This window comes from Chlamydotis macqueenii, chromosome 11, assembly GCF_036417535.1.
Source record: "Chlamydotis macqueenii isolate bChlMac1 chromosome 11, bChlMac1.mat, whole genome shotgun sequence".
NCBI classification, from domain to species: domain Eukaryota; kingdom Metazoa; phylum Chordata; class Aves; order Otidiformes; family Otididae; genus Chlamydotis; species Chlamydotis macqueenii.
Window position 1 is genome coordinate 21,383,440 of NC_141566.1, and position 25,243 is coordinate 21,408,682.

The 25,243-nt window shown below is 45.4% G+C and overlaps 1 protein-coding gene and 3 long non-coding RNA genes across 5 annotated transcripts; 2 read left to right on the plus strand and 2 right to left on the minus strand.

Annotated features, from left to right (window-relative positions):
- Positions 1-1,733: 1,733 nt before the first annotated feature.
- Positions 1,734-3,398, minus strand: LOC147599420 (uncharacterized). Its single transcript, XR_015259725.1, has 2 exons — positions 2,703-3,398; positions 1,734-2,609 (listed from the first exon to the last, which is right to left on the minus strand). It is a non-coding gene; the product is annotated as an uncharacterized LOC147599420 (long non-coding RNA).
- Positions 3,399-3,584: 186 nt separating this feature from the next.
- On the plus strand, positions 3,585-6,801 carry LOC147599421 (uncharacterized). Its single transcript, XR_015259726.1, has 2 exons — positions 3,585-4,149; positions 5,376-6,801. It is a non-coding gene; the product is annotated as an uncharacterized LOC147599421 (long non-coding RNA).
- Positions 6,802-8,823: 2,022 nt separating this feature from the next.
- Positions 8,824-11,380, minus strand: LOC147599422 (uncharacterized). Of its 2 annotated transcripts, none has more exons than XR_015259724.1 (2): positions 10,848-11,380; positions 8,824-9,639 (listed from the first exon to the last, which is right to left on the minus strand). It is a non-coding gene; the product is annotated as an uncharacterized LOC147599422 (long non-coding RNA). The 2 variants fall into 2 exon arrangements; XR_015259723.1 differs by having other exon boundaries at positions 10,731-11,380.
- A 2,322-nt stretch (positions 11,381-13,702) lies between these two features.
- Positions 13,703-24,266, plus strand: ITM2A (integral membrane protein 2A). Its single transcript, XM_086756065.1, has 6 exons — positions 13,703-13,860; positions 17,612-17,743; positions 17,975-18,163; positions 19,522-19,632; positions 20,750-20,900; positions 23,186-24,266. Exons 1-6 carry the CDS (start codon positions 13,777-13,779, stop codon positions 23,272-23,274), a joined length of 756 nt encoding a protein of 251 aa, XP_086612191.1. The 5' UTR covers positions 13,703-13,776; the 3' UTR covers positions 23,275-24,266.
- The last annotated feature ends 977 nt before the right edge of the window (positions 24,267-25,243 follow it).

The window sequence follows — 25,243 nt, forward strand, 5'->3', positions numbered from 1 at the left end:
CCTCGAGGTGTGACTGTCCCTTGGGGGGGGGGGGTTCCTCTCAGCCAGCGCCATCAGTGACTCATAATACAGAGCAGAAAAGAGCAGAAAGCCACCAAATCCTGACATTTGTCCCTTGTCATCAGACATTTGCGCTGGCTTATGACTTCTTGTTTATCCCCCAGCTGAGCTGCCAGTCGTGTCACTAAAGAGTGACACTCTCTGCTCAGCCTTTCCAAAAATAATCTGGGTTCAGGCCAGCACGAAGACAAGAATATTTTGGCCTTTGCTTCGGGGGGAGATGAAGACTCAAGGATGAAAACTCGGTGACTGTGTTGGCTCTGACTGGCAGTGAAGATGCATTTTTCTCTGACCTGCTCATCCTCATGTCTGGCCACAATTTAGCCTACAGATGTGATCTGCTCCCTCCAGGAGGATGGAGGCGATGCAGGGGAGCTGCTCTACAACAGGTGAAGCCTGCACAGGGAAAATTGGATTTGTCTATCTGCTGCCTTGGAGTTTCTTTTGTCAACGTGACTATCACGTGCAGAAAACCAGATTTCAGCCGGGTTGGTTTGGGTAAGGGAAGCCAGAGGGCTTGAGCCCTGTAAACTATTAAATTCTGCCCAGATCTCGATCTATGCCCAACCCAGACTGGCTACGAGGTTTGCGAGGAGTCAGTTAACTTTTTAAGGTCTGGTTTTGCCAGGCTCTGCGTCTTCTGGCTCGGCTCAGGTCCAGAAGGAGCCACAAGGAAGCCATCGGACAGAGCACGTGTTTCCAGCGATGGTGGTGAAAGGATGTGGCTGAAAGTTTGTTTGCCGGCTTTCGGCACAAGCAGCCGGTACCTGCAGGCTGAGGGGCGGCACCCTCAGCTCTCACACCTTTACCAGGCAAGGAGTTTGACTGCCATCAGGAATGCCGGTGACTTTATGAGTCCTCCTGCATGAGCAAAGCTGCCTGCATAAATAAAGGGTTGCAGATTTGGGGTTCCACCTAGGTGCCAGCTGGTATTTTGGGGTTTCTCCTCCGTGGTGCAGAGCCGCTGGCCCACGCCTGGCCAAGCCCCTGGGCATGTGAGTTATTTCAAACACAGGGTACAGTCCATCTCTGCTCAGCACATGCTTAATTTTTAGCTTAAATTCACAGGGCTATACCTTAAATGAACAGGACATCCAATCAATGGGATTTTTTCCTCCGTAAGAACTGTAGGGCCAGAATTCCATATGGAAAGTCACGGGGGCTTCTCCTAAAGACTAAGTTTATAAAAATGAATATTATAGCATTGTTTTCAAGCTTATTAACTGTGTCATACTGTTATTGCCTCCAGTCGTTTTTTTTAGAAAACAAATAAACAGCAAGTATTTGTCAGTGTCCGCAATAAACTATAGTGGCAGCAACCTTAATCTGGTGTTAATTAGGCTTGTGGAAAACTAAATCAAGCATCAGAAACCACAGATTATTTTAGGCTTCCTCTAGCATAAACACAAAGGCTTGAGGATCCATAACATATTATTTTTGTTGACAGTTTTCCACTTTTCCCCCAATTTATTCCATGCACCCGATAGGCTGCTCCTTGATTGCTTTTAGTTCTGTCTTCTTTTGGCCTCAGCGTGGCAGTTTGTTAATCCTTCCTATTTTTGTGTATTTAAGCGGGATTACAAACTTCAAATACATTGTAAAAGGAACCTGTATACAACCTTTCAAAATCACTTAAGTGGGCCAACGACAGAAGTACTGGCCTTGCAAGTAAATACAGAACATTTCGGAAATCAGCCCCAGTGTTTATTTATAAGACATTTTTAATTACGCAGCAGGGATGAATGAAAGAACTAGAAAATGGAAGATGACAGAGGGGTTTGCATTAAGTTACAGCTCGTGGAGAACAAGGGAGTGATCGCCGTGCTTTCAAGTCTAGATAATTTTGGTGTGTAATTATGCTCTGCCGGTTTATTGGCAATTGAATAAAATTAAACTGAAAACTATTTTGCAAATAGCACGGGGATGCCTTGAAAGGCTCCACGTGGCACAGAGAAATAGCAGATGTCTCCACCCGAGGAGCAGCAGGTAAAGAAGACAGGTAAGTCACAGGGCAGAAAACTCCCTGAAAGATGAATGTAGGGCCATAAAGGTCGAGAGAGGCAGGCCAGAGCCTGGAAGCTCGCTCAGATGCTGACCCAAGAGGAGGGTGCTCGTATGGACCCCCACCACCCGCCTGAGGATGCTGCAGCGTGGTCCAGCACGGCCGCACGCACACACCTGGCTCCCTGCTACAGCTGTAATTGTGGATAATTTCTAGGAGATGTCTACGGCAACTCCTGCTCCCGCACGTTTGACTTCGGGTTACCAAGGTATTCGGCTCCATAAACCAAAAAAAACCATCCAAACAGAAAATTGTTCAAGCATTTTTATCACTGTTTAGCCCCAGACTGACGACAGGGTGACGAAGGAGTCATCCCCACTTCCCAGGCCATGCGGCATCAGAGGTTTGCAACGGACAGAAATTTCTGGCCTGACAAAATCCCGTTCCTTTGGTCTCTACGGCACAGGAAGAGGCTACAGCACACAGCGACGGAAACACGTATTACACACACACCTTCACATGGGCACGGCTTGCTTTGCAATTCAGGCTGTAAGAAATTTGGGTGAGGCAACTGAAGCGGTGGGGTAATTTTTCACCTTAAGCAATATCAAATTTATGAAATCGTTGCTTCCCTGCTTACTTAAAAGACGTGAGGACACGAAACCTGAGGACTGCGCCAAGGAGAAAGCTCTGCGCAGACAGCTATTTCCCCTTCCCGAGTGCCGAGACCCCAGTTTCAGAGGGGCCCAAATTGGGCGGCTGCAAGGGTGTATCTACAACACCCGTACGCGCGCTGCACGTTGACACTTGTGCTCAGACAGCACCAGCACCACCATTACAGAGCTCACTTTTTCCCAGTGTTTATTCCCTGGAGTTTCTCATCCCATAAAAGTTAATATTAGATCGCCCAAGAAAGAACGGAGTGCTCATTTCTAGAACAAGATTATTTTCAAGCTGATTTGCACTAATTTTGAAAGTAAGATTTTTTTGTTGTTGTTGTTGTTCCTGTTTCTTTCCAGGAAAAACTGAAGTCACGTGAGAGCCAACCCTGCCTTGCGTGCTTTTGGTCACTTGGCGTACGTAGAACCAACGTCCCCAAAGTATTTCCTAGGAGGATCATTAAGGGCGTGGCCAACACGTAAGGAACAGCAACAGGAAAATGCTGCTTTAAACCCAATACCACATCACGTTGCGTTCACCAGTTACTTGACATGGTAGTTAGAACAGGAAAAAATAAAAAGTTGCGGCAGAAGGATATTTCAGCTTGTCAAATGCTGCTGAATCGGTACAATCCGGGCTCCCCGAGTGGCAGGGAGCACCCACGGCGGCCGGCCGGGCTCCGGGAAGCTTGCCAGCTCCTGTGTCCTAAAAAATAGCTTTTACTTTCTATTTAGAAAAAAATTAAAAAAAAAAAAAAAAGATGACGCATGGTGCTGGAGAAAGGAAGATAAGGCAGCGGTCCTCCTTCCGCCCCAACCACCAAACAGAAAGTCCATGCTTTATCAGGCGAGGGCAGAGCTGCCCAGCTCCTGCTCCCCGCAGACGGGGCACGGCAGGGTTTTGACCAAATAACGCAGCAGCGTGACAGCAGGGAGAGCGGTCAAATGGCCCCGGGTGCGAGCAAGGCGATGCCCACCCTGGCCGGGCTGCGGGTTACCGCCTGGTTACACCTTCCCACTCAGAAACCAGCCTTGCAATCAGAATTTCTGCTAACTGATCAAAAATAACGCATAATAATAATAATAACAATCAGGATTTATGCTGTCACAGATAATCCCGTGGAAATCAAGGAAGGGCAAATATTAATTTCACAACAAGCGAATCTGCTGTACTTGGCCACAGGAGGGAGCCTGGAGATTAAACCATTTGCTGCAGGTTTGCTTGTTATTTAACAACAGTAAGCCACATTTAAAGATGCATGTTTCATTTTCTCAGATGCTTATCTGTGTTTTTTTAAAATGAATTATATTTTTCATCATCTCTTATTAGTCAGATACGAGGAAACTACGAAGCCTCTGCCAAAACAGGTGCCAGGCTGGCATCGCTGGGTAGAGGAAGATGTTGAACAATGCGGCTTTTCTTCTTCAGTAAGAAATCATACCCCGATACCACGCGAGAGTCAGGGAGGGGGCTGGGGGAAGGAGAGGGGAGAAGAAAGAGCACGTTGTGGAGAAGCCGAGGCAGGAATGAGGGATAAAAGGAAGATATTTGGGAGGCAGTAGGCTTGAGAGTTTTGTCTCATTTACCTTCTGGTTCAGTTTTACTTCTGCAAAATCCCTTACTTGGATATCCCACAGTTATTTCTGAAGAGCAATAGAAAATTACCAATGCAAATATTTTACTGAGTTCCAGCATTTGGCATCAGCAGCGGAATTTAAGAGCGACCCCAGCAGCATCTTCCTCCCTGACCTTTGCTGTCAGGCACTTCCCCAAAATATAAAGACTACGTGTATAAATTTCATTTCTCTCTTGATTTTGCTTCCCTTCAGCCTGGAGGCATTGAACCTTTTGTTTTGCACAGCGCTTTTCTGCTGGGTTATTTTCTTTTTTTCAAGTTGAAGTTATTGTGGAAAAATTGGGAAAATAAGTGAGGTTTGGATTTTTCTCTGAGGGCACTGAGGACTAGAAATGCCTCCAAAAGTGAGTTTTATGGGGAAAAAAAAAAAACTCTTCTGTATTTGGGTGTCACTCTTGAGAGCGATAGTTGCATGGCTCCAGCGGTCCCCACCTCTGCAGGGACTTGGGCCAGCACGGAAAAGAGTTAGGGGAGAACGAGCCAAATATTGAATTCGGCTCAGTTCAGCGGAAGGCAGGGGGCCGATAAGGCCGGCTGGGCTCTCTGTGGGCTTTTTCATGTTCGGGAGCGACAAGCAGAAGTCTAAATTCAGTGAGAGGAAGGCAGATTGGCAACGCCGTTGAGTAGATAACAAGCCGATGAGTACCCCCCTCCCTCTGCTCTTTGCTGGCACCCAGGGCTTGCGCAGCTCGCTGTAAGAGGGCGGTGCCGCCTGGTTTTTGGGGACTGTGCTGCTCCGTAAGGGGAGAGGCTGGGAAGCAAATGGGCACGCTGGCACAGTGGAGGCAGGATCGGGCAGCAGGGCAGGTCCAGGCGTTGGGCAATCCCTCTCCCGGGAGCTCAGAGAAGTCTTTCTCTTTTTTTTAGATAAAAAGCCAACGCCCTTTCGTGTGGTTTCTTGTACCAGGTTCTTGTCACAAAAAAACCCAGTTGTAAATAATGAGTCAGTTGTACCTATACCAAGCCATCATTTTGAGGCATTGTAAATGATCTTTTTTCCCTTTATCTCTTTTCCAGTTGCAAACGTCAGTGCTTCCTCAGTAAGCCAGGGACTCTGGGAGACGGTGATGTGCTCGAGCACGCTGAGGATGCTTCCTCAGCACTATGAGGGCTCTGAAAGTGCCCTCAGTCCAACGCTGCCTCGTGGATATCTGAAGGGAAGAACATTTCTAAAGAGCTCTGGATTTTATGTTACGGCAACACTTCCTTCCCTCTTCCCCCTTCCCCTCGTACTGCCCTGCACCAATTCCCTCCGTGCCGCTCGCTCTTCTCGCCTCCCCAGCTCCTTGCCGTGCCCAGCAGTCTCCCAGCCCCTCCTGTCTTGCTGTTCAGACTGATTAAAACACGGTGAGTAACTTCATTACGCAACAACAATCTCTGCTTGCATCTTTAGTGGAACGACCATTTCCACCCTCTGCATGACAGAAAGCAGGACTCAGGCTGCAGCGTATCCTCTTGCTACACTAATTGAACAGAAACCGGCCACAGTTAATATTAATTTTCAATAAGTCTTGAAATGAACCAGACGTGGTTCTAATTAAGGTGGAAAAGCAGCTCGTCCAAGAAACAGAAGCAATGCTCTCAGCAAGCAATTCCAAAGGCAGATCTATTTGTTGTATTCTGCGTATTTATTATTCCCAGGATATAAGTGGAATAATTTCTAATACTGTCATTAATTTCAGCGGCATCTTTTTGTATCGGCAAACACCATCCAACTCTGCCAAAGGAAAGTGGCTAATTTTCAGGAAAGCAGTGACGCACACTTGTGACAGGGTTAAATTTGGATCTGAGATGACGTCATCTCCAGGCCTCCAGCACACGACATGGAGTAAGGGGGACACGGTAGGGAAGATCATGTCCTTCACTAATGGGAATATTCACTTGGGAAGAAGTAGAAGAAAATAACCTAGAAACAAGGTCATCGTTCTCCCGACAGCACCATGGGGAACTCAAGTAGTGCTGAGACAGAACTAATTTTCCTGCTGAGCATGGCAGGCATGTGGACGCCACTTCACACGGCAGCAAGAGCTGCAGGCTGCAAACAGTGGAAGCAGCTCTAATTTCTTTGGAAAACATTAGAAATCCCAAGAGTCTGTGAGGAGTCTTTAGCCCTTTGGGCAAACGGTCCATGTGAATTCCCAACACACGGATTTTGAGATTATCATTGCATCAAGCTGGGACATAATTTGGTTCCTAGCTTATTCAAGCGTTACCAAAAGGCGAAACGTTGCACCATAACTGTCAAGAACTGTATTCCTCTGTGATGCAATCCTTGCAGAAGAGGAAGTAAACACTCCTACCTCAGCTTGGCTCTTCCTTTAAGGCGACTGCATTGCCACCTCCAAGAAATGGTTCCGAGCACTGAAACGACTGACACTTACAAAGAGCTACTCAAATTTTAGGAGATTTCCAAATTGCAGAAGAATGGAGATTTTTTTTTATGTGAACAAAAGAATCACATTCCCGGAAACCCTTCATCCTGTCAGAACCAAACTCCTGGCAGCAGTGCCAGAAGTTAGAGTGCAGTGGCCACAGATGGTGGCTCGGGAGACACAGATTGGACATTAGGGAAAAATAATCAGTAGGAAGACCGTGTAGTACTGGAGCAGGTTACCCAGGCAGGTTGGAGAGTCTCCATCCTTAGTGTCTCTCAAGGTTCAGCTACACAAAACCCAAGGTAACGTTGGCGATAGTCCTACTTTGAGTGGGAGGCTGGACTAGAAAACAACAGAATTCTCTTCCAACAAACCTTGCCATGTTTCTGTGATCTTAAATTCAGGCCAATGCACGTCTTTAACATTAACCTGGTGAGTTTTCAATAGATCCTGAACTGCTTTCCTTAAAAATAGGGGTTTTTTTTTCTGTACTGGGTGGTTGGCTTCATAGAAAAGTGCAATAGAAGAAAACTACAATTTTCTTAGGGATTTCTTAATTCCATTCCTCCAAAACAAATGCTATTCACTGTGCTGTCTACCGGAGAGCCAACACATTCAAAAATAACATCACATGGGGTCCTATCAAAGACTTCTAATATCACCAGGTGTCTCCTCAGTATGAAGAGATTTCTTGGAACAGCAAAATAAAGTACTGTAAGTTACTTTGCCTATCATGATGTGGTATCTGACACCTGAACAGAAAACACCTCTGCAGTAAAACCTGTAGCCTGTAAAAATGCTGCAGACAGCAGACTTGCCTTCCCGTAAAATCAAAAGCCATCTTCTCAAAACTACACAAAAATACATTTTAAAAAATAACTATTTTGTTAGGATCTGTTTTGACAACATAATATTTCATATACGCATTAAACTCAGCTTGTGCTAGTGCCTGTACGAGAGCGCGTGTTTGGGATGGTGCTTCTTCCTCTCCGCACTGGAAAGAGGAAACTCAGGCGTGTGTGTGTGTTTGTGCGCATACGATCACAGGCTTCTTCCTCTCCGCATGGCGAAGAGGAAACACAAGCTGGGCTCGGCCGCCTGAGTTTTACAAAACCAGCTTTCATCTTCACCCGGCAGCGGACACGGCGACGACGTTGAGGCTTTGCCTCTCGGAGCTGTCAGACCCTTGGCGCATAGATAAATACCGTCACAGGATACCGCTATCACCTGTCTGCTCCTTAACAGACTATCTGCACCCCCTTGCACCACTTCTCTGACAGTCTGCAGGCAAAAAAAAAGCCACAAATCTCTTTAACTGACAATATTTACACTCCGAGCTGCTGTTGGGACAGGTGTTCTGCGGTATTTCTATTTTTGACAGCATAGGCTTCACACAGACGAAAAGGGACACCTGTGTGCTAAAAAAATGCCCGTAGGAGGAGACGAGGGTGCAGGCAGGTTCACTTTCCATAAATGTTTCTTTTTTGAAAATCCATATTATTTCGTTAGGTAAAAGAAAGCAAAAGGGCAGTGCAACCGGCTGCAAAAATTGGTAATGTGTTCTTCCTCAAAGGCAAGTACAAGGGTGATTTTTGTGGGTGTTAACGGACCGAAGTTCGGTAGGTAAGGTGATACAATAAAATATTTGGTTCTTTAAAGTTCTTAAAAATTAGTTACATTGCTATGACACCTAAAATATATACTTATTCTTATTTACATAGAAAAGTGACAGAAAGCAGGGTGTTCTTTGGAGGAAAAGCATCTCTATAATTGTATTATAGCTTTTTACTAACTATGTATTATCAGTTCCAACTCTGATTCACCTCTGCACGGTTAACAAATCTCTGCCAAAGCCCTTGGAAGATTCACCTGTGATTTTTCACCCCCACTCCAAAGCCTTCCCTAGCCTCTTAGCGCAGGGCTCAGACTGGGTGCCTAATTACATCACCTGCTAAATAAGAAACCCTCCAGCTGGAATGCTGTCCAGCGATAAATCCATTACTAAAGTTCTGTTAACAGATGCAGCTACTGAATACGCAAGCGGTGTGCGTGCAATACATGGGCTGTAAACAATCAGACCAAACCCAAGCTCTTGTTTCCTCTGGGGTTTTTTTGGAAGCTTTAATTGATATTAGACTGACGATGTGCCTACACAGCAATCATTTACATAGTTCAGGAGCGCTGTCTCCATAGGTAGGACTTTGATTATGTCCCTGTGCGCACAGCCGGAGCGACACGCTGCAAAGCAAACCCACCCAGAACAAGTCAAACAAGCTGCGCCGGTCAACGTAGAGTTTTGACAGCACATGAGGGATCTTTGCCAACGCAGCTCTGTTGATCTGGGAACATCTTCACGCAGCCGCAGTGCACGCACAGCTCTGGCTTAACTGCATCCGTAGGCAAGCACGTGCCGAGTCCCGCGCAGCTTGGGACAGCGTAGCCAGACAAGATGTAGCCTTGTCCGCACCGGCCGGTAACCTAAGTTCAAACTGCGGCTGCGGTCACAAGCACGGTTAACAGCGGGCTGTTTTGCAGCCGTTGATAAGAGGCTGGCCATGGCAGCAATGCCTACCGAGTCGTGGGTGCGGGTGCGGGCTCGGCCGTTGCTGCGCTGCATTCCAGCCGGCTGGCTGAGACGCCGTCCCGCAACTCTGGCTAGCAAGCAGAGATCAGGATGCAGAGAAAATGCCAAAGCTGGAGGGGTGGGGTTAACCCCAGAACTCTCCCATTTAGGGTGTCTGACAGGTGACAGCCCCTGCTCAGCCCATGGCTCTTACTCACTCTGGGGGTCCTCACCCGGGGTGAACTCGCGCGTGGAGCCCGCTGAGCCTCCGCCAGCCCACCTTGCCCGAGGGAGAACTGCCGGGGCATGCCATCCGTACGGGTGGTTTTGGGGGGAAGCGTGCCTGAAAGGAAAAAGGGGGAACCCAAGATGACACTCCTCAATGCCAAGGTAAACATTGATCTATATCCAAAAATGTGGTTTTGGTCAGTTCAGCAGAAGACAGGCTGAGCTTTGAGAGCTCGGTTTTCCTCTAACAGTAGTGTTTAGCAATGCTTTTTTAGACCTGCCAAGGCTCTGGGCTCCTCATATATCCCTGGTGTAATTCTGCTTGCCTCACTGCAGTTACACCAGAGGTGAATTCGGCCCTTTAATCGTTCAGGGTTGCTGATCGGTCTGGGCATGCTGCTTGCTGGGCAGATTTTCTGGAGGACTGGAATTTCTTGTGGAATTCTGTTCTGTGAGGCAACAGCTGTGTGGGCAGCCAGTTCTCTTCAACACCAGCCTGAGCACAGTCATGAGAGGATGTGCTCTTGACTTTGTTGTTTAATGGGTAATCACCTCCTCGTCCCTGCCTCCTTCAGGCTCCTTTTTCTGCTCACCACTTCCACAGTTTGTCACTACGGAGAAAATGGAGTCAGGATTTTCCCCTGAATGCCAATAGGCTATTTTCCATTTAACTAATTTTTGTAACAAGGCAATCAGCAGAAGGGAATAATATATCTTTTTTTTTGCACGCCAGGCAGTAAGGGAAGTCGGTGGAGCAAACAGTGTTTGCTGTCCAGAAACAGAGCTCCTCAGTCAAGGGCCCAAATTCATCGCAACTCAGTGGGGAAATCTTTCCTTTACAAACCTTTATCCTGGCAGCCCCCAGCACGACAGTTTCGTAGGCTGAAATACAGACAGATGCCTTATCAACAGCCGTAGAAACCAGAGGAAGGTAGGAACGCCAAAGAGGTCCGAGGGTCAGAGATTAGAGAAGGAATGAAGAGAGTGAAGATCAGAGCTAGAGAGTGAGGGAAACGGGCTGAGGAGGTGACTAAGGAGGAAATCTTAACAAGAGGGTTGGAAAAGGACTGGAGGCAAAAAGCAGAACTTCAGACATCTGGATAAACATAAAACGTCGAACTTTGAGAAGATCCCCTTTCGTAAAGGAGAAAATTTGTAGTTTCTCTTTCATTTTTAATAGTCCTACGTGACGTACTTATTGTTTACCTTTTGCTGTCCTTCTTTCAGCAGTTATGCTACTCAAAAAAACTTCAATTGATATAGTGTGTATTTAAAGATATTATTCATTACTTGTATTAATTATTGTTTCTTTACGTGTGCTACCTCAGTGCCGGGCTGGGGCTCCACTGTGCAACGCTCTGTGGCTGTGCGACACTCCGCGTAGGGGACAGCCCTGTGCAGGGACAGCATCGAGCTCATGCTCAGGGAATACGCACTTCAGCGCTTAACTACCTACGTGGATTCAGTTCTAATAAAAAACTTAAACACACACTGAACGTTAAGCTGTGAGTGGCCATTGAAATGTAAAGCGTGCGCTTGCATGCCTTGCCAGGCTGCAGCCCTCCCGATCACAGCTTTGTTTGAACTAGAATAATGCACACGCTGAAGATCACGCACGTACCCAGTGCCTTCTACTTCAAAGTCTGAGAATACTTTAAAAACTAGGACAAATATAGTATCATATTGTTCCCAAAAGGTAAGGAAGTATTCTGGCATACACAAGAGGAGGAGATAGAATAAATGTGAATTCATTTTAAAGTTTGATTTTTTAAAAAAGTACATTAGAATAGTTTAAAAATGCCTCCAGAGTAAAAATTAGTTTCAGTGCTATGCAGAATTGCTTAAAACAGTGCTTCATCTGCTGAACCAACGACTGCTCCAATAAAAGATACTACCTCACCTTACAAACCTTGTTCCTTAATATTCTTAGACTGTCTGAGCTACTTACATCATCACCACGAAAAAGGGAGGTGTTGGTGTTTAACATCACTTTTAAGAAACACAGTTCGCTTCTCCTTGTAAGCTTAAAGGTAACAGAAGAAGAGCTGCTATGGCACACCAGTTCATCCTTCTTTTTGGCCACATTTCTCCGGTCTCTAAGACAACCTAGTCTGCATATTTGTTAAATTTTTAAGCAGTGTTGCTTTAACATTACAAACACCAGAAGGATTAAATGGGTAATTAAGGATAAGGGGATAATCTCTTGCCTGTCGAGGTGATAAAGATGATCTCAGAATAAATACCAGTAAACTAAACCCAGGGTATTTTAGTAGAAAGAAAACTCAGCAATATTATGGAATTCAGAAGAATAAGTGATATTACTCATTTAGATCTCTTGGGATTTCCAGGCCTAAACCGCAGCCAATATATGGCAAAAATAAGAAGGAAAACTGGGCCAGTACTAAGAGGCTGATGCAAAAGCATTTTAAGGGTGAAGTGGTGGAGTCACCCACAGATCAGTTTAATTTTTTTTTCAAGTAAAGGTGTTGGGTAATTGGAAAATAAGGTCAATTTATTTAAGCACAAAGTAATTATACTAGATTAAGATACCAAAAATTATTAATATAATTTATAAACTGCCAGGTTGTAGGCTACAGAGACTGCATCGGCCTTACGGGAAGCTTACTAAATCTGCTTTTAAACCTGTCTTTCAGGGACTTTGATGAGAGTATGGCTTAACTTATTGCTAACATGCTAAAGCTAGGAAGTATGAAAATTAATTTTTCACCCGTTTCTTGGTAAAATGAGGCAAAGGTGTTTTCTGTTACCAGACAAAGTGAGGTTAAATTGACATAAAAGACTTTTTTTTTCTCTGACTGAGGTCAAAGTCAAAATTCTTATAACATGAAAGGCAGCAATATCAAACCTATGATCTTGAAAGGAAATAACAGTGGTATTGCATCTGTAAAGCAACAGGAACATGCTTTGAATGCTGGAATACATGCTGCATTTTGTTTACACTTAGAAGAATTACTTTTTGCAATATTTGCCTAGTGTTCAGTTCTGTTTAATTACAGCTGTCTGCGAGGAAGAGTTCAATGGTGTAGGCACCAGATTCAAACCAGATTTCTTTCTGGAGCGGTGAAGTCAAATTCCAGTGAGACAGACACAGACTTTCATCCCTATGAAGGAGAAGGTGGTTTCAGACAGTCTAATACATGAAGCCTTTTCTTCTTCTGCCGCTTCGGAGACATTAAATGAACCGAGATGCCTTGTCTGTCTCTTTGGCTGTTAAAAATCCCTTAGGCCGTATTTCACGAGAGAAGGGAGGTAGCTTGACTAAAAACATCGCCATTCCTGTGCCATACTGAACATGGCCTGGAGACACCTCGTTTTCACCAGTGATGTGCTCCCGCTGTAAAATACAGAGGATTAGACGTAGGTATGATCATCTGCACGAACGGTGCACAAAGCCAAAAGGAAATGAAATGACTGAAGAGAGACTTGAGTGTGCAATGCTCACTGCCATCCCCTCATCGCCCCGCTCTCCCCACACCGCAGTCAGGCTCTCTGGGATTTCAGGCTGGTTTTAGGATGCAGGGCTTTTAGAAAAGGAGTTTAGTCCCTGCCCTTGCCTGTGAAGCTCCCTGCACGGCCATGGAGCTGCATAACCCCTAACAGGGACAACCGTGGTGCTTCTCAAAAGCTCCTTGAGGATAAAGACCACTGCAGTGAGACCTGCATGAGGGGCCATCATGGCGGGCTCAGCCTCAGCACCGAGGACAGGCGGCGGCTGCGTTCCCTGGCCGATCGCCCCCCTAACTGCTCGAAGGACCTGATCCTCTCTGGCAGGGTGCCGTGCTGCACACAAATATGGGGAGAAAAGCAAGTTTCGGTCACCCCCAAGGAGTTTATGGCATATCTGTCTCCCTTTTGGTGTCAAGGACTCTGCCCACTGTAATGGCGCTTGGGTTGCATTGAATTTCTAATTCATTTTCACTTTCTGAGGGGAGGTAGAAGGCTTTTAGAGCTTAGAAGGGCACCCTGCCATCCCAGCATGGGAAGCGCTCCGTCTGCTTGCCAGCCGCCACTTCCTCCCTTCCCGCCCTTCCCGCTCCCGGCGGGAACGAGGCGCTGCGAGGCGCCCGGCCTGCAGGGGGCGCGCCGCACTCCCTTGCCCGGGAGGCGGGGCTTGGTATCGCCCCGCCCCGCAGGAGGTGGGCGTGGCCTGCGCCGTGCGGAGCTTCCCCCCCTCCCCTCCCGCCGGCCGGAGGCTCCGCAGCGGGGAGGCGGCGGCGGCAGCAGTGGCACCATGGTGAAGATCGCCTTCAACTCCCCCTTCGCCCAGAAGGACGAGCCCAAGAAGGAGGCGGGCGAGGCGCTGGTGGCCGAGAAGGTGCGGGGAGCGGGGTTCTGCCCGCTCGCGGCAGGAGGAGCGGGGCCGAGGGGCGGCGGTGTTGGAGGCGGCGGGGGGGGGGGAGGCAGGAGGAGGTGGAAGCCGCCGCCATTTTCTCGCAGAGGCAGCCCGAGCCCGCGGCGGCCGCCCCACCGCTCCCCTCGGCGCTGGGGCAGCCTTCTGGCCTGGGTCCCTCGCTCTGCCCCGGGGTTGTGGAGAGAGGCGGGGGAAGGTCGCTCCCCTCAGAGGGGCGAGGGGTGCGGGTCTGAGCGGGCCCGAGGGGTTTGCGGTCCCCTCCCCGCGGGCGTTTTTCCAGCGCGGTTGCCGCTCGGGAGGCCCCGGGCGGTGGCGAGCGGCGGGTTGGGGTGAAGGCAGGCGGGAGAGCTTCGTACCCCCGGGCAGGCCTGGTTGTTTGTCTGGCAGCTGGGCCCGCGCCAGGGCCGCGTTTCCTGCCTGGGGTTTTAAACCTTCGTCACTGGCAGGCGGGTGAGCTCGGCTCCGGTGCCCTGCCGTCGGCGGCAGCCCGCTCCTTACCCCCGGGGAAGAGCTGGTTTGTGTCTTCCGAGCGAACAGGGCGGCTCGGGGCTCGGCCCCCGCGGGCGGCGGGGTGGAGAGGGCGCTGCGGTGAGGCGGCTTTAAGCTCCTGGCTTAAATAAAGAAACCTGCCATAAAGGGTTTTAAATAGAAGCCTAGGCCAGTACTCTGTGGTCGGCTTTTCCTTCCTAACGAGTCGCCGTGTCGCTGGCTTAAATTGAACTTGCCAAATCTGTGGGAGGCTTTATTTTGAAGGTGTCTTGCTTGGCTGCTGACGTTTTTAGTCAGGTGAAGCTGATCAGCATCTAGGGAAATAAATCAGTTACTCTAGAGGAATACGGGATGAACTCGGCAATACCGAGTTCATTTGTAATCAGGGAGTGGTGCTATTAAAAAAAAAACAACAAAACAAAAAACAAAACACCTGTGGACTTGGACTCTAGTGTCATCTTCCCCCCCCCCCCCCCCCCTTCTAAGCTGTAATCAGGAAAGCAGCTTGCCTTCCAGCCTGCAGAGCCTCTGCCTCCCCTTAAAAAGGGAAGGGGTGCAGAGTGGTGGTGCGCTCAGTGGGCTCTTCTGAGCCGTTGGAGTTGTATGCGTGCACCGTTAATACAGTAGCACTGAATTACTACTGAAACAGAGTAGATAAAAGACTAATTTAAGTTTTGAAACTGACCAGGCTTATGACATGTTCTTGTAGGACAAACTCATCAGCTGCTCCCGAGGGAACTTGTTATACTTTTTTTTTTTTTTGCTTGGCCCTATACCATGCAAGTTCTGAGCCTAATAGTTCTAATATACGTTTACACCCTTTCTTCTCTTCTCACTTTAGAAGTTACTCTGGCTGTTTTGTTATAACTGCCACAATATTCTGGGTGTTTGTGTGTGTACGTGGATTTTTAACAACTCTTCAGTCTGACTTTGGGGCTTAGAGTTGCATGTAAACATCAAGTTCACAATTTTATTCCAAGACAAACTTGTTCTAGTGGTTGCTAATGTCTGCTTTTGCAGGAATATTTGTGCAGAGCAAACAAGCTTAATAGCTAATGTCAGCTGAAACAGCACAATAAAAGTCCCCTGGAATATCCACGCAAAACACTTGAGCTTGCAGAATACTCTCCTTGCAGATTCTTTGGAGCAGACTGTGTCAACACTGTCTCTTGAGCTAGCTGCAAATGTTAACACAAGTGGTTTTTCTTCTCCTCTCTTACTCCTAGTTTGCTTTGCTTGTTACCGCACAGCTTAGAACTGCATTTTCTTTGCAGGTTTTTTGTGACCTCTATTATTTTTGAGCAGAGGCTTTGTAACCTACTGGAGCGAGGTCTTGGTATTGTGTTCTCCTATCAGCTCTGTCAGCTCTTCTCAGATTCAGGCTGCCCGTGTTGCTTCTTAAATGAGAAATACCTTGGCTTTGTTTGAAATACGTGTAGTGCAAGCGCAGCTAATTACATGTTGACAGCAGCCAAGCACCAGGACGTCTGTGGTGCCCAAACCTGCTGCAGACGGTTGTGTTCAAGTAATGATAGGCTAGATGAGTAGGTTACTGAAAGGTGTAGATGAAGGTGGCAGAATATGAAGAGAACAGAATTAGTCTTGATCTTAAAAGCCACTTAACTCTGAAAGATGACTTTCACATAATGCCATATAAATGTGGTGTAATTCTGACTTGAAACTAGTTTGTTTTTTTTTTACAAATGTTTAACTCGACAATTGTGGCAGCTTTTATGTTGCTGAACCAACATTTTTCTGTTTGGAGGATGCAAGAGTGGAATGTAGGAGTATTGACTTTCGCAAAACAGCTTGTTTTTTGTTTCAGTAATTGCATAGCTGATGTGTTTGACTTTTACACTGCTATATCGTGCTGAGCATGGAAATATGTGCAGCCTTTGTAGTAATAACTGTGGCTTGTTGTGATCACAGGTGACTTAAATACATTGTGTTCTACAGGAGCGCAAAGAGCGGGGCCCAAATAGAGAGAGGCTGTAGAATCTGCTGTGCTAAATCTAGCAGCTGACTCGAGGAACAAAACAAAGGAAAAGATCTTTTGCTGTGAAATCCACTTTTTCTTCCTGTCTAGTAGAAAAAGCGAGTCCTGCAAGTGAGCTACTAACTCACTTCACTGGAGTCTTGAATCATTAAAGGACATACCTGAGCAAATATATATATTCTCTAAACATTTGGAGTTTGTTTTATGCAGAATTTGTTGTTGTTTTTTTTTTCCCTTAAGACCCAAAACCAGTGTGTGTTTGCCCAAAGGGATTGTCACTTCTGGTTGTTTAGTAGTTGAATGCTTTTGCTGTTCTCAGCTTGGTTGGTGTGAGCCTTTCACCGGAAGTCTGGAAAGGCACAGGAAGGACTCTTGAGTGTTACAACTTGCCATTCAGGCACCACCAGTAACTTCGCAATCGGTATTACACAAGTCGCCACCGTGTTAGATGGTGATAGTAGTTGCCTTTGGATCCTCTGTTTAAGAGAACACTGTGGGGACGGGGGGAAGCCAGTCACTGAACTAAAGTGATAAGTTTCAGGTTGCTAGAAAGAAAGCTTCCCTGGGACTTGGGTGGAAGAAAGAGTATTTTGAAGCTGCAGGGTAGGACATGCCACAGGGCCTTGTTTTTATTTGGCATAACTGGAAGCAGTGTTTAAGCTGATGAGTGCTTCTCTTTCATAGTGAACTTCACTTGTGCATATTACAAGTTCTAAAACCTGAATGTTTGACTCCATTGTCAGGTGTTCCCCAGCTAACAGACGAAGTTGCAGCTTAGCTTTTTCTGTTAGTCCAGCTTTGTGAGGAAAAGTAATGTTATCTTATTCCATCTGACAGCAGGAGGAGGATAGGAAATAGGCTTTTGGGAAGGGGCCTGAAAACACTGTGTACCTTAAAATGACCTTGCTCTACAAACCTTGCTTTCCTTGTACTATATTGTGGCTGCAGCACTGCATCTTTTGTTAGTTATTTAAATTTCTTACACCTGAAATAGTTTCTGGGTGAAGGTTTGTCTAGAAAGCATCCTCTAACTAAGAAAATAATCCTCTTTCAGTGCTGCTTGAAAACTGATGCAGTAGCGTTTCACGTGTTTTCTTATTATGTAATGCTTGACTTACAGTTCTCGCTGCACACCTACAAGTAATAGGCCAAAGTGAAGCAGTAGATAACAGCTTGCTTTGAATTCAGAGTGGCTACGCTTTCTAAGTTCTCATCCCTCTTCATTTAAAGGATCCAGAAGTTGCCACACATAGAGGTGAAAACTCATCTGGAAGATGTCTGTTGACTCTGCTGGGTCTAGCATTCATCTTGGCTGGAGTTGTTGTCGGCGGAGCCTGCATCTACAAGTACTTCATGCCTAAGGTAATGTGAAAGTTGCTTTTTCTTCAGGCGTTGCTGATTAAAAAAAGTGTAATTATAGATGGATTACCACTATAATAGAAAACCTTCAGTAACTGGGACATGAAGGCTGCTGTGTCCTTTATAAAAGCTCCAGGTGTGACAGACCTGTGCTTTGTCATAGCATAAGTGTTAAAAATAGAGTTTTAAAGCAATGTTTGCTGTAAAAGTAACTAGCCTTGCTCTTATTTTCAGCATAAGGTGTACCGTGGTGAAATGTGTTACTTTGAAAATGAAAATCGTGATCGTGCAGCAGAACCTTACTTCCTCCCCATTGCTGAAGAGGCTGACATTCGAGAAGATGATAACATAGCCATCATAGATGTGCCCGTTCCAAAGTTCTCGGACAGTGATCCAGCAGCAATCGTTCACGACTTCGATAGGGTGAGTATAGGTGAAGCGATAAGAAATAACTAGGCTTGTTGCTCACTGGGAAACTATGGAGCGGATGGTAATCATATCAGCTCCAGGGTTTTAGTTCGTGAGACCTTTAAAGCTTACTGTCAATGCAGGCCTCTCTTCCGGGGTGGATTTTCAGTGTGGGACATCTGATCCTTTTAACTCTAGAATGGTAGACAACCTGTGCAGGGGAGGAGTGTTGCAAGAGTGTTAGAGAAGTTCGTACCCACAGTGACTCCAACTGAACCGTTTCTCAGAACAACACATCTCGGTGCTATGCAGCTTTAAATGTTTTTGCCCTTAGGAAGTCTGGAAGTAACCCTTGCTATTTGGTCACCAATCCTATGTAAATGAAATTGAGGGTAGGAGAACATTGTAAATGTGAGTTAAGAAACAGGGAAACTGAGGATTCCAAGCAAGCATGGGTGGCTCTTCCTTGGATAAGTGAACTGAAAAACCCCTTCGAGTGCCTGAAACCTAGAACTTGAAAATGCTGTGTTAGCTGCATGTAGTTTCTCAAAAGCAAAGATGAGAGGATGGTTTTAATTTGACTTCTTTATTAAAGTGCATTGATGGTATTAACAGTTATCCTCAGTCAGCTGTAAAAGCTCTCACAGGTTATTTGCAAATCGAACCTTGGCAGTGCAGAGTCGCGGTAAAGACATCAGAATTGACCTCTGTATGTGCTGTCTTTGACAGTAGTGTGAAACGCCAGGCAGCCAAGCTGTGCTACTGTGTTCGCAGTATTTGCAACTTTTATCTGTGTTGTCTTGACAGAATCTTGGCTGTAACTTAAAAGATTGAGGCAACTTAAGAACTTCAGTTGATTCTGGCGAAGTGCTATGCAAAGTCATAATAAAACAAGTAGATAGGTTGATAGCTTTAATCCCTGCAGTTCTTGCATTCAGTGGTAGTACTGATGTGACTTCCTAGGGACTACTGCTTTTTCTGAGGAACTGTTTACAGTTTACTTGCTTATCAGCAGCTGGGTACCTTTTGTTTGCTCTGTGCTTAATTAAACTTCCTCAGTGAAGAGAGCATACTCCCAATTACTTTCTCTGTATTCATACAAACTGTACTAATTTAGAATTACGATACAAGTGAGAGCTGACTATCAAAGCAGTTTCTGTGTAAAAGTCCTGTTGTAAACCGTAGCTATAACCAGTTTGTTTGCAGAAGTGGCAATAACTAAGTTCTTATAGTAGACAGTTCCTGAATGCATTGCTTCGATGCTAGCTGTGCATGCTCTGCAGCTTTTTGAGCTTCCTTCTTAGCCCTTGTAGAGCTGTGTTCTAACAATCAAAGGCCATGCTTAATTAATTGAAGACTTGTTTTCAAAAAAGCTTTTGACGGCGTATCTTGACTTGCAACTGGGTAACTGCTACGTGATTCCGCTGAACACATCCATAGTCATGCCACCAAGAAATTTGATGGATCTCTTTGCAAAACTGGCGGTAGGTGGAAACTTTATTGTCTAGTTGTGCTGACAAGATCACTTTCGATAAGAATGCTGGGTGTTGCTCCTGAAATACAGTCTCTTGCTAGAACAGTCCTCTTGCCATCAAAGTACATAATCCCCCTGGCTCAGTCACTGTACTGAAGTTAAGGCCAGCTGTCAGTGTATATTATGTTGAGCAGATTCATGCTTAATGCTCTTATTAATGCCTAGCTTTATGAAAGCTGAGAGCAACTAGCAAATAAGGTTAAATTTAGCTATTATAAAGGAATTTGATAAAGCTCCAAATATTGTTGAAAGCTGAAAACTGAAAGTTACTACCAGAAAGCTCGCTTGCCCCGTGAGCATTTTAACGAAAAGAACAATGCTGACTTGTTTTATTGGCACTGTAGTTATGAGCTCACTGCAAGCATTTTGACTCTTCAGTGCCTAAAACTGGTATTTTTGCAAGAGCGACTTATGGGTCAGGTTGATAGAGCTTGCTGCTGTTTCCAAATTAAATGCGATACTGAGCTGTTCTGTGTCAAATACCCTTTTCAAAAAAGTAATTGACTCCTTTTCTCCTAGTGCTAGAGGCCACCTGATCTAGTTTAGCTTGTTTCTTTCTTTCTTTTTAACTTCATTAAGACAAGCTTTAAGGGTGTCTCACTGCCCCCATTTTTAGGAGTGGGTCATGAGGGGTAGGAAGTCATTTCAATAGTGCTGTGATCTTCTGGTGAAGACTTGACTTCTGTAGGTCACACGGCTTTTTTTGTGTTAGAAAAATATTGCCTCAAAATGGGAACTTGCATAATACTTTGTTTCTCTTTTAACTGCAAACTTTCTGTTGCGTACAAATAAACCTGAACAGGTTCTATTTATGTTTGCTTCATGTGAGGCGAGGAATGTTAAGGTTAACTGGGCTTTGTTTGGATGTAACTGCAAGTGTTTGAAGTGGCCTTTGTCAGTTTTTAACTTAGCTGGTATGCAGCTGTTCCAGACTGGCATATCTTAATATTAAAAAGAAGGAAAACTGAGATCTAGTGCTTTAAGCCCTTCCTAAGCAAACAATAAAATGTAGTGATGTTTGTCCATTGTTAGCAGAATACTGTATCTCAATTTTTTTTTTCTTTTAGACTGGCTCTTACTTGCCTCAGACCTACCTGGTCCGTGAGGAAATGGTGGTTACAGAGGAGATAGATAATGTGTCTGATTTGGGTATCTTCATCTACCAGCTCTGCGTTGGAAAAGAGACGTTCAGACTTCAGCGCAGAGACCAGATGACGGGTAAGTTCTCTTCAGTAAAAAAGTAAATCTCTTGTTTAAGTGTTTACTCTTCCCCTACTCAAGCCTTCGGAGTTTTTAGACTTGGAAATCTGTGAGTGTTCAACATGAGCTGAGACTGTCTGTGGAATTGATGGGTGTTTTCCCCTGCTTTCAAGTTTATGTCTGCAGTTTCATTTGAACATGGTGAGAGAGAGTTTCAGTTACAGAATTAGAGGCTACATGCCCAAACCAAATTTGAATTTCAGCCTATTTCTGTTCCATTTTTTGTTTGAAATTGCAAGTTACTTTGGCCTCAAAATCCATATAGTCCATCTGATAAAGAGTCTGTGTAGGTGCAGCTTGGTCTGTCACTGTCCTATCTAAAACTGGGTTACAGGAGCACCAAGTAAAAGCATTACTTTCTGGTTCACTTGCTCTGGCAGAAGAAAAAGAAAAAAAAAAATTGAGCAGCTAGCTCCGGACGTGCCGGACTTCCTTTGTAAAAGAGGAAGAACACTTCACAGGAACTTCCGAGTTCTGTTTCTTGCCTGGCTCCTCACGCCTCCCCCCTGCCAATCTGTGAAAGAAATGCGATTGGAGGTGCTGGTGGTTTGATGTACTGGAAGTAGACCTGGAGTACAGAAATCTGATGCTATGAATTTTAGTTCACTGTAGTTCTCAAAGCATTTCATAGTTTGCTGCTCTCACCAAACACAGCAAACTAATCCTTTGTCAGTTACAGCCTTTCAGAATGCAAATGTTTGGTTTGTCAGAGCTCTCTGCTCTGGTTTTCCTGCCAAGCTCTTTGGTAAGAGCTTCCTCAGCCCAGTTACAGCTTGCAGTATCAGGAGCCATATCTGCTATTTGCTGGAGTCCACATCCTGTTACTAGACAGAAAGTTCTGTATACGGGAGCATAAAACTGGTCCTGTGCAGCTAACAGCGTAGGGCACATGAAGAAACAGTAAGTGTTGCCTTTATGGGAGCTGTTGTGAAGACGCTTTTGTGATCAAGTCTAAACTGATTGCTACTGTGACTGTAGTCTGCAGACAATACTGTGAAGGGTGTTCATGATGTTTCCTTTAATCATCTTGCTGTAGCATGTTGTGGACCTCTTTGCTGCATAGTGAAAGACTTCTACGGAATACTTGCACAAAAGGATTCTAGTAAATGAATAATGCTGCTTGGTACAGTTTCTGTTCTGTAACTAACCTTGTTTGCCCTTGGGGAGGAGAGGGGCAGGAAATCTAGTTAAATGGAAGACTGCTGCTGAGGAGAAAATTGTTCAGGGACAAGGCTTGTCTTGCCTTCCAGATCAAATTTCTAGCATGCCTTTTTTTCTAGTGTGTACAAGCCTTGTGCACATAAACAATTAGACTGAAATGGGTAAACTTCTCTAACTTCTGTGGAGAAGTCTTCTCACTTTAGCTGGTGCTGTTGACTGTCCGATTTTGTAGAGTTCATGGGTTCATCTGTTAGATCAAACTGATCTCAGATTCTGCAGCAGTTCCCTGAAGTTGAACTGGAGGCATGCGAGAAACCAGCGAGCTTCTCTTGCTTACTCTGAACAATTCTCTGCTTATTAATCAAGCTGTGACTCTTTCTTCTCTAACTGCTGTATATTGAAGTGCTTTAGTTGAGCAGCTTTGGCAGGACTGCTATACTCTTGTCTCCTAGTAAAGATTCACAGCTGATACAGGTAAACTGCTTGTGTCAGATCCAGCGCTGGCGTGTCCCGAAATAGAGAAAATCACTTTAACAGTGTTAGGAAAAACTTCGGTAAGACCATCAGCTGCGTGGCAAATCCTCACAGGGCTCTCATCGCGGGGAAGACTGCTCTGTAGACACACACCCTGTGTTAACACATACTGAGCAGGGGAAAGTGCTGAAAAAGAACTGGGGGTATTTTTTCTGCACCCTTTCTGAGTTTTATATGCTTTCCCTGTAATTTCAATGTGCTTTGCTTTTCCTTTTCTTTGTGGTTAGGAAGAGCTGTGAGAAACTTTGCCATAAACAATCTATTTAGTGTTGTCTCTTCTGTCACTAAAACGGTGACAGGGTACTTGAAAAAAAGTGCTTGCCTGCGTTGTCCTGTGTTGTATGTGGCCCGCTCTGTCCTGAAAATGAGGGAGGCTTTCTGCTGGAAAACCCACTGACGCCGAGCTCTGGTGTAGTTTATGGCTGCAGAAACGCTATGTACTGAACAATTGTATCTTGCTGCTGTTCGTAATGATGCAGAACTTGTAAATACTTGCTGCCGGGTTCTCGATCTGCTTTACTTAGGCTCTCACCTTCTCTCGTCCCCAGGTCTGCAGAAACGTTCAGTGGAGAACTGCCATTCAATCAGACACTTTGAAAACTCTTTCGTTGTTGAAACAAAGATCTGTCAGCAGTGAAAGGTGTTGGATGGGAGGTGACTAGTTCACACCTCCGCTGAGAAGTCTGAGCATTAAACGACGACTTCTTAAATTAAAATGTGCAGTGATAATCAAAAGCCTTATGCATTTTCTGTGTATTGCTTGTATTTCAAAAGACAAAGTCACCATTTCAGCTTTCTTTGATATAACTTTTTAGTTGTCTCATGTAAAACTTAAATTTGAGTAAGGTTTGGTTTTGTTTTTTTTAGAAGGTTAATATCAGTTTATCCGTTGAATGTGTTTGATTTAGTGTAATCTGGGAATGGCAGAAAAATATATATATAAAAATGTTAACCAGTTCCTTGGCTGGAACCAATTTTGTTCACCTTAACTTTCACAGAATGATTAATATTAATGATCTGTGGTTTGCACATCTTGTGTTGTTCTGTAGAATAGCTCTGCACTCCGTATCCTGGCTAAAAAAAATCTTTCTAATGCGTACCATTAAAAGTTTATTTTAACTACCATGTATGAAGCATGTAAAATCCAACCTCAGCGATCATAAACCTCTAACACTACCCTCTTTCATTTTGTGCAATTACTGTATTGAATTCGTATGTATATTTGGAACCTTCCCTGAGCTTACGTTTAGTTCTTCTACCTTGGTTTGGTTTTGTGGTATTTAGTTGTTAGATTCAGATAGAGTTGCTCTTAAAGCTTGTCAGTACTTTTGGTTATAAATTGGTTTATCCTGTAACTTCCTATTTCGAGAATCTGTTCTGGTATAGCTCACTTGTGAATGTGGCTGTAGTTATAAACTTAAACTACTCTGGCTTATATAAACTTTTTAGATCAACTTTTTATGAGCAAGTAGCTTTACTGCTGCAGTCAGAGCATTGTTCCTTTTTTGAAAGCTACAGTATCAAGTTAATGAAGAGTTAGCGTCCTGCAGTTGATGAAGTTGAGAGTTTTATTAAGGGACTTTATATTGGCATAAATTCTGCAACCCTATAATAAATGTTTCTCTAAAACTTTGGCGTTTGTGTGACTTCATGGTGCTCGGAGGCGAGAGCATGCTGCACTGGTACGTGGCCTGCGTGGGGGACGTGATGGTTATGGGCCTGGGGCAGCACGCTGTGCTCTTCCCTCTTACCCCTCTTACCCTCGCCTCTTTTTCAGTTTGTGAAACTGATTTCCTTTTCCTGTTGCAGTGGAAATGGTTTGTGGTGCAAAACGAACGTGGGGAACAGAGGGAGGAAGAGACATCTTGCTTCAAACCTGATCCCCTGGTGGGCAGTTGTCAGCGATGCCGGGTGCTGTAAGCTGAATCCCTGAGCAGCGTTCCGCACGTGGGCGGTAACTGTCGGCTGTGGGATAGCAAAGGAAGGGTGCGTTCTGCAGTTAGTCCACTTTTGCATGCTGGTGATTAGAGGTGTGCTGACGGCACTGTTAACGAGAAGTCTTTTTCGTTTATCGTAATACACCAAGGCGGCGGAGGGTTAATCAACAGTTTATTGTAACACCTTTCAGTGCTCACCCAGGAGCTTTGCTGTGCTTTAAGCTCAGAGCTGTGGCAGCGCTGTGGTGAGATTTCTGTGACTGCTGGGTCGGAGAGCTAAAGTGTCTTGAACCCTTCTGGCTTTCCTGGAAGGTAACTGGGATTATACAGCTGGAAGTGAAACGGTAAGCAGGCTTTCTGCACTGAGGGCTGGGCAGTGAGAGGTGACTATAGGAGTAGCTGCTCTCTGTCATCGTTTATGAAACTGTGCAGAGGAAAGGAGCAGAGCACAGCTGGTGGGCAGCAGGGAATTCTGCTGCCTTGTCTTGGAAAGTAACACAGCTCTTCTCCTGAGGTGCGTGGCAATGTAATTCGGAGGACATGCCCCAAAACCAGAGCTTTGTTCTGCTTGGCTCTAAGATAGTAAATGTGGGGAGTATTTTGTTATGTCCTTAGCTTTAGAGCCTTCCACAGCATTCTATTTCAGTAACTCTTGTCACTGGGAGTCAG

Coding starts and splice junctions, on each gene's coding strand:
- ITM2A (XM_086756065.1), top strand. CDS start 13,777: ATGGTGAAGATCGCCTTCAACTCCCCCTTCGCCCAGAAGGACGAGCCC. Junction 17,744..17,974: donor ACAAGTACTTCATGCCTAAG/GTAATGTGAAAG, acceptor TCTTATTTTCAG/CATAAGGTGTACCGTGGTGA. Junction 18,164..19,521: donor TCGTTCACGACTTCGATAGG/GTGAGTATAGGT, acceptor TTTTCAAAAAAG/CTTTTGACGGCGTATCTTGA.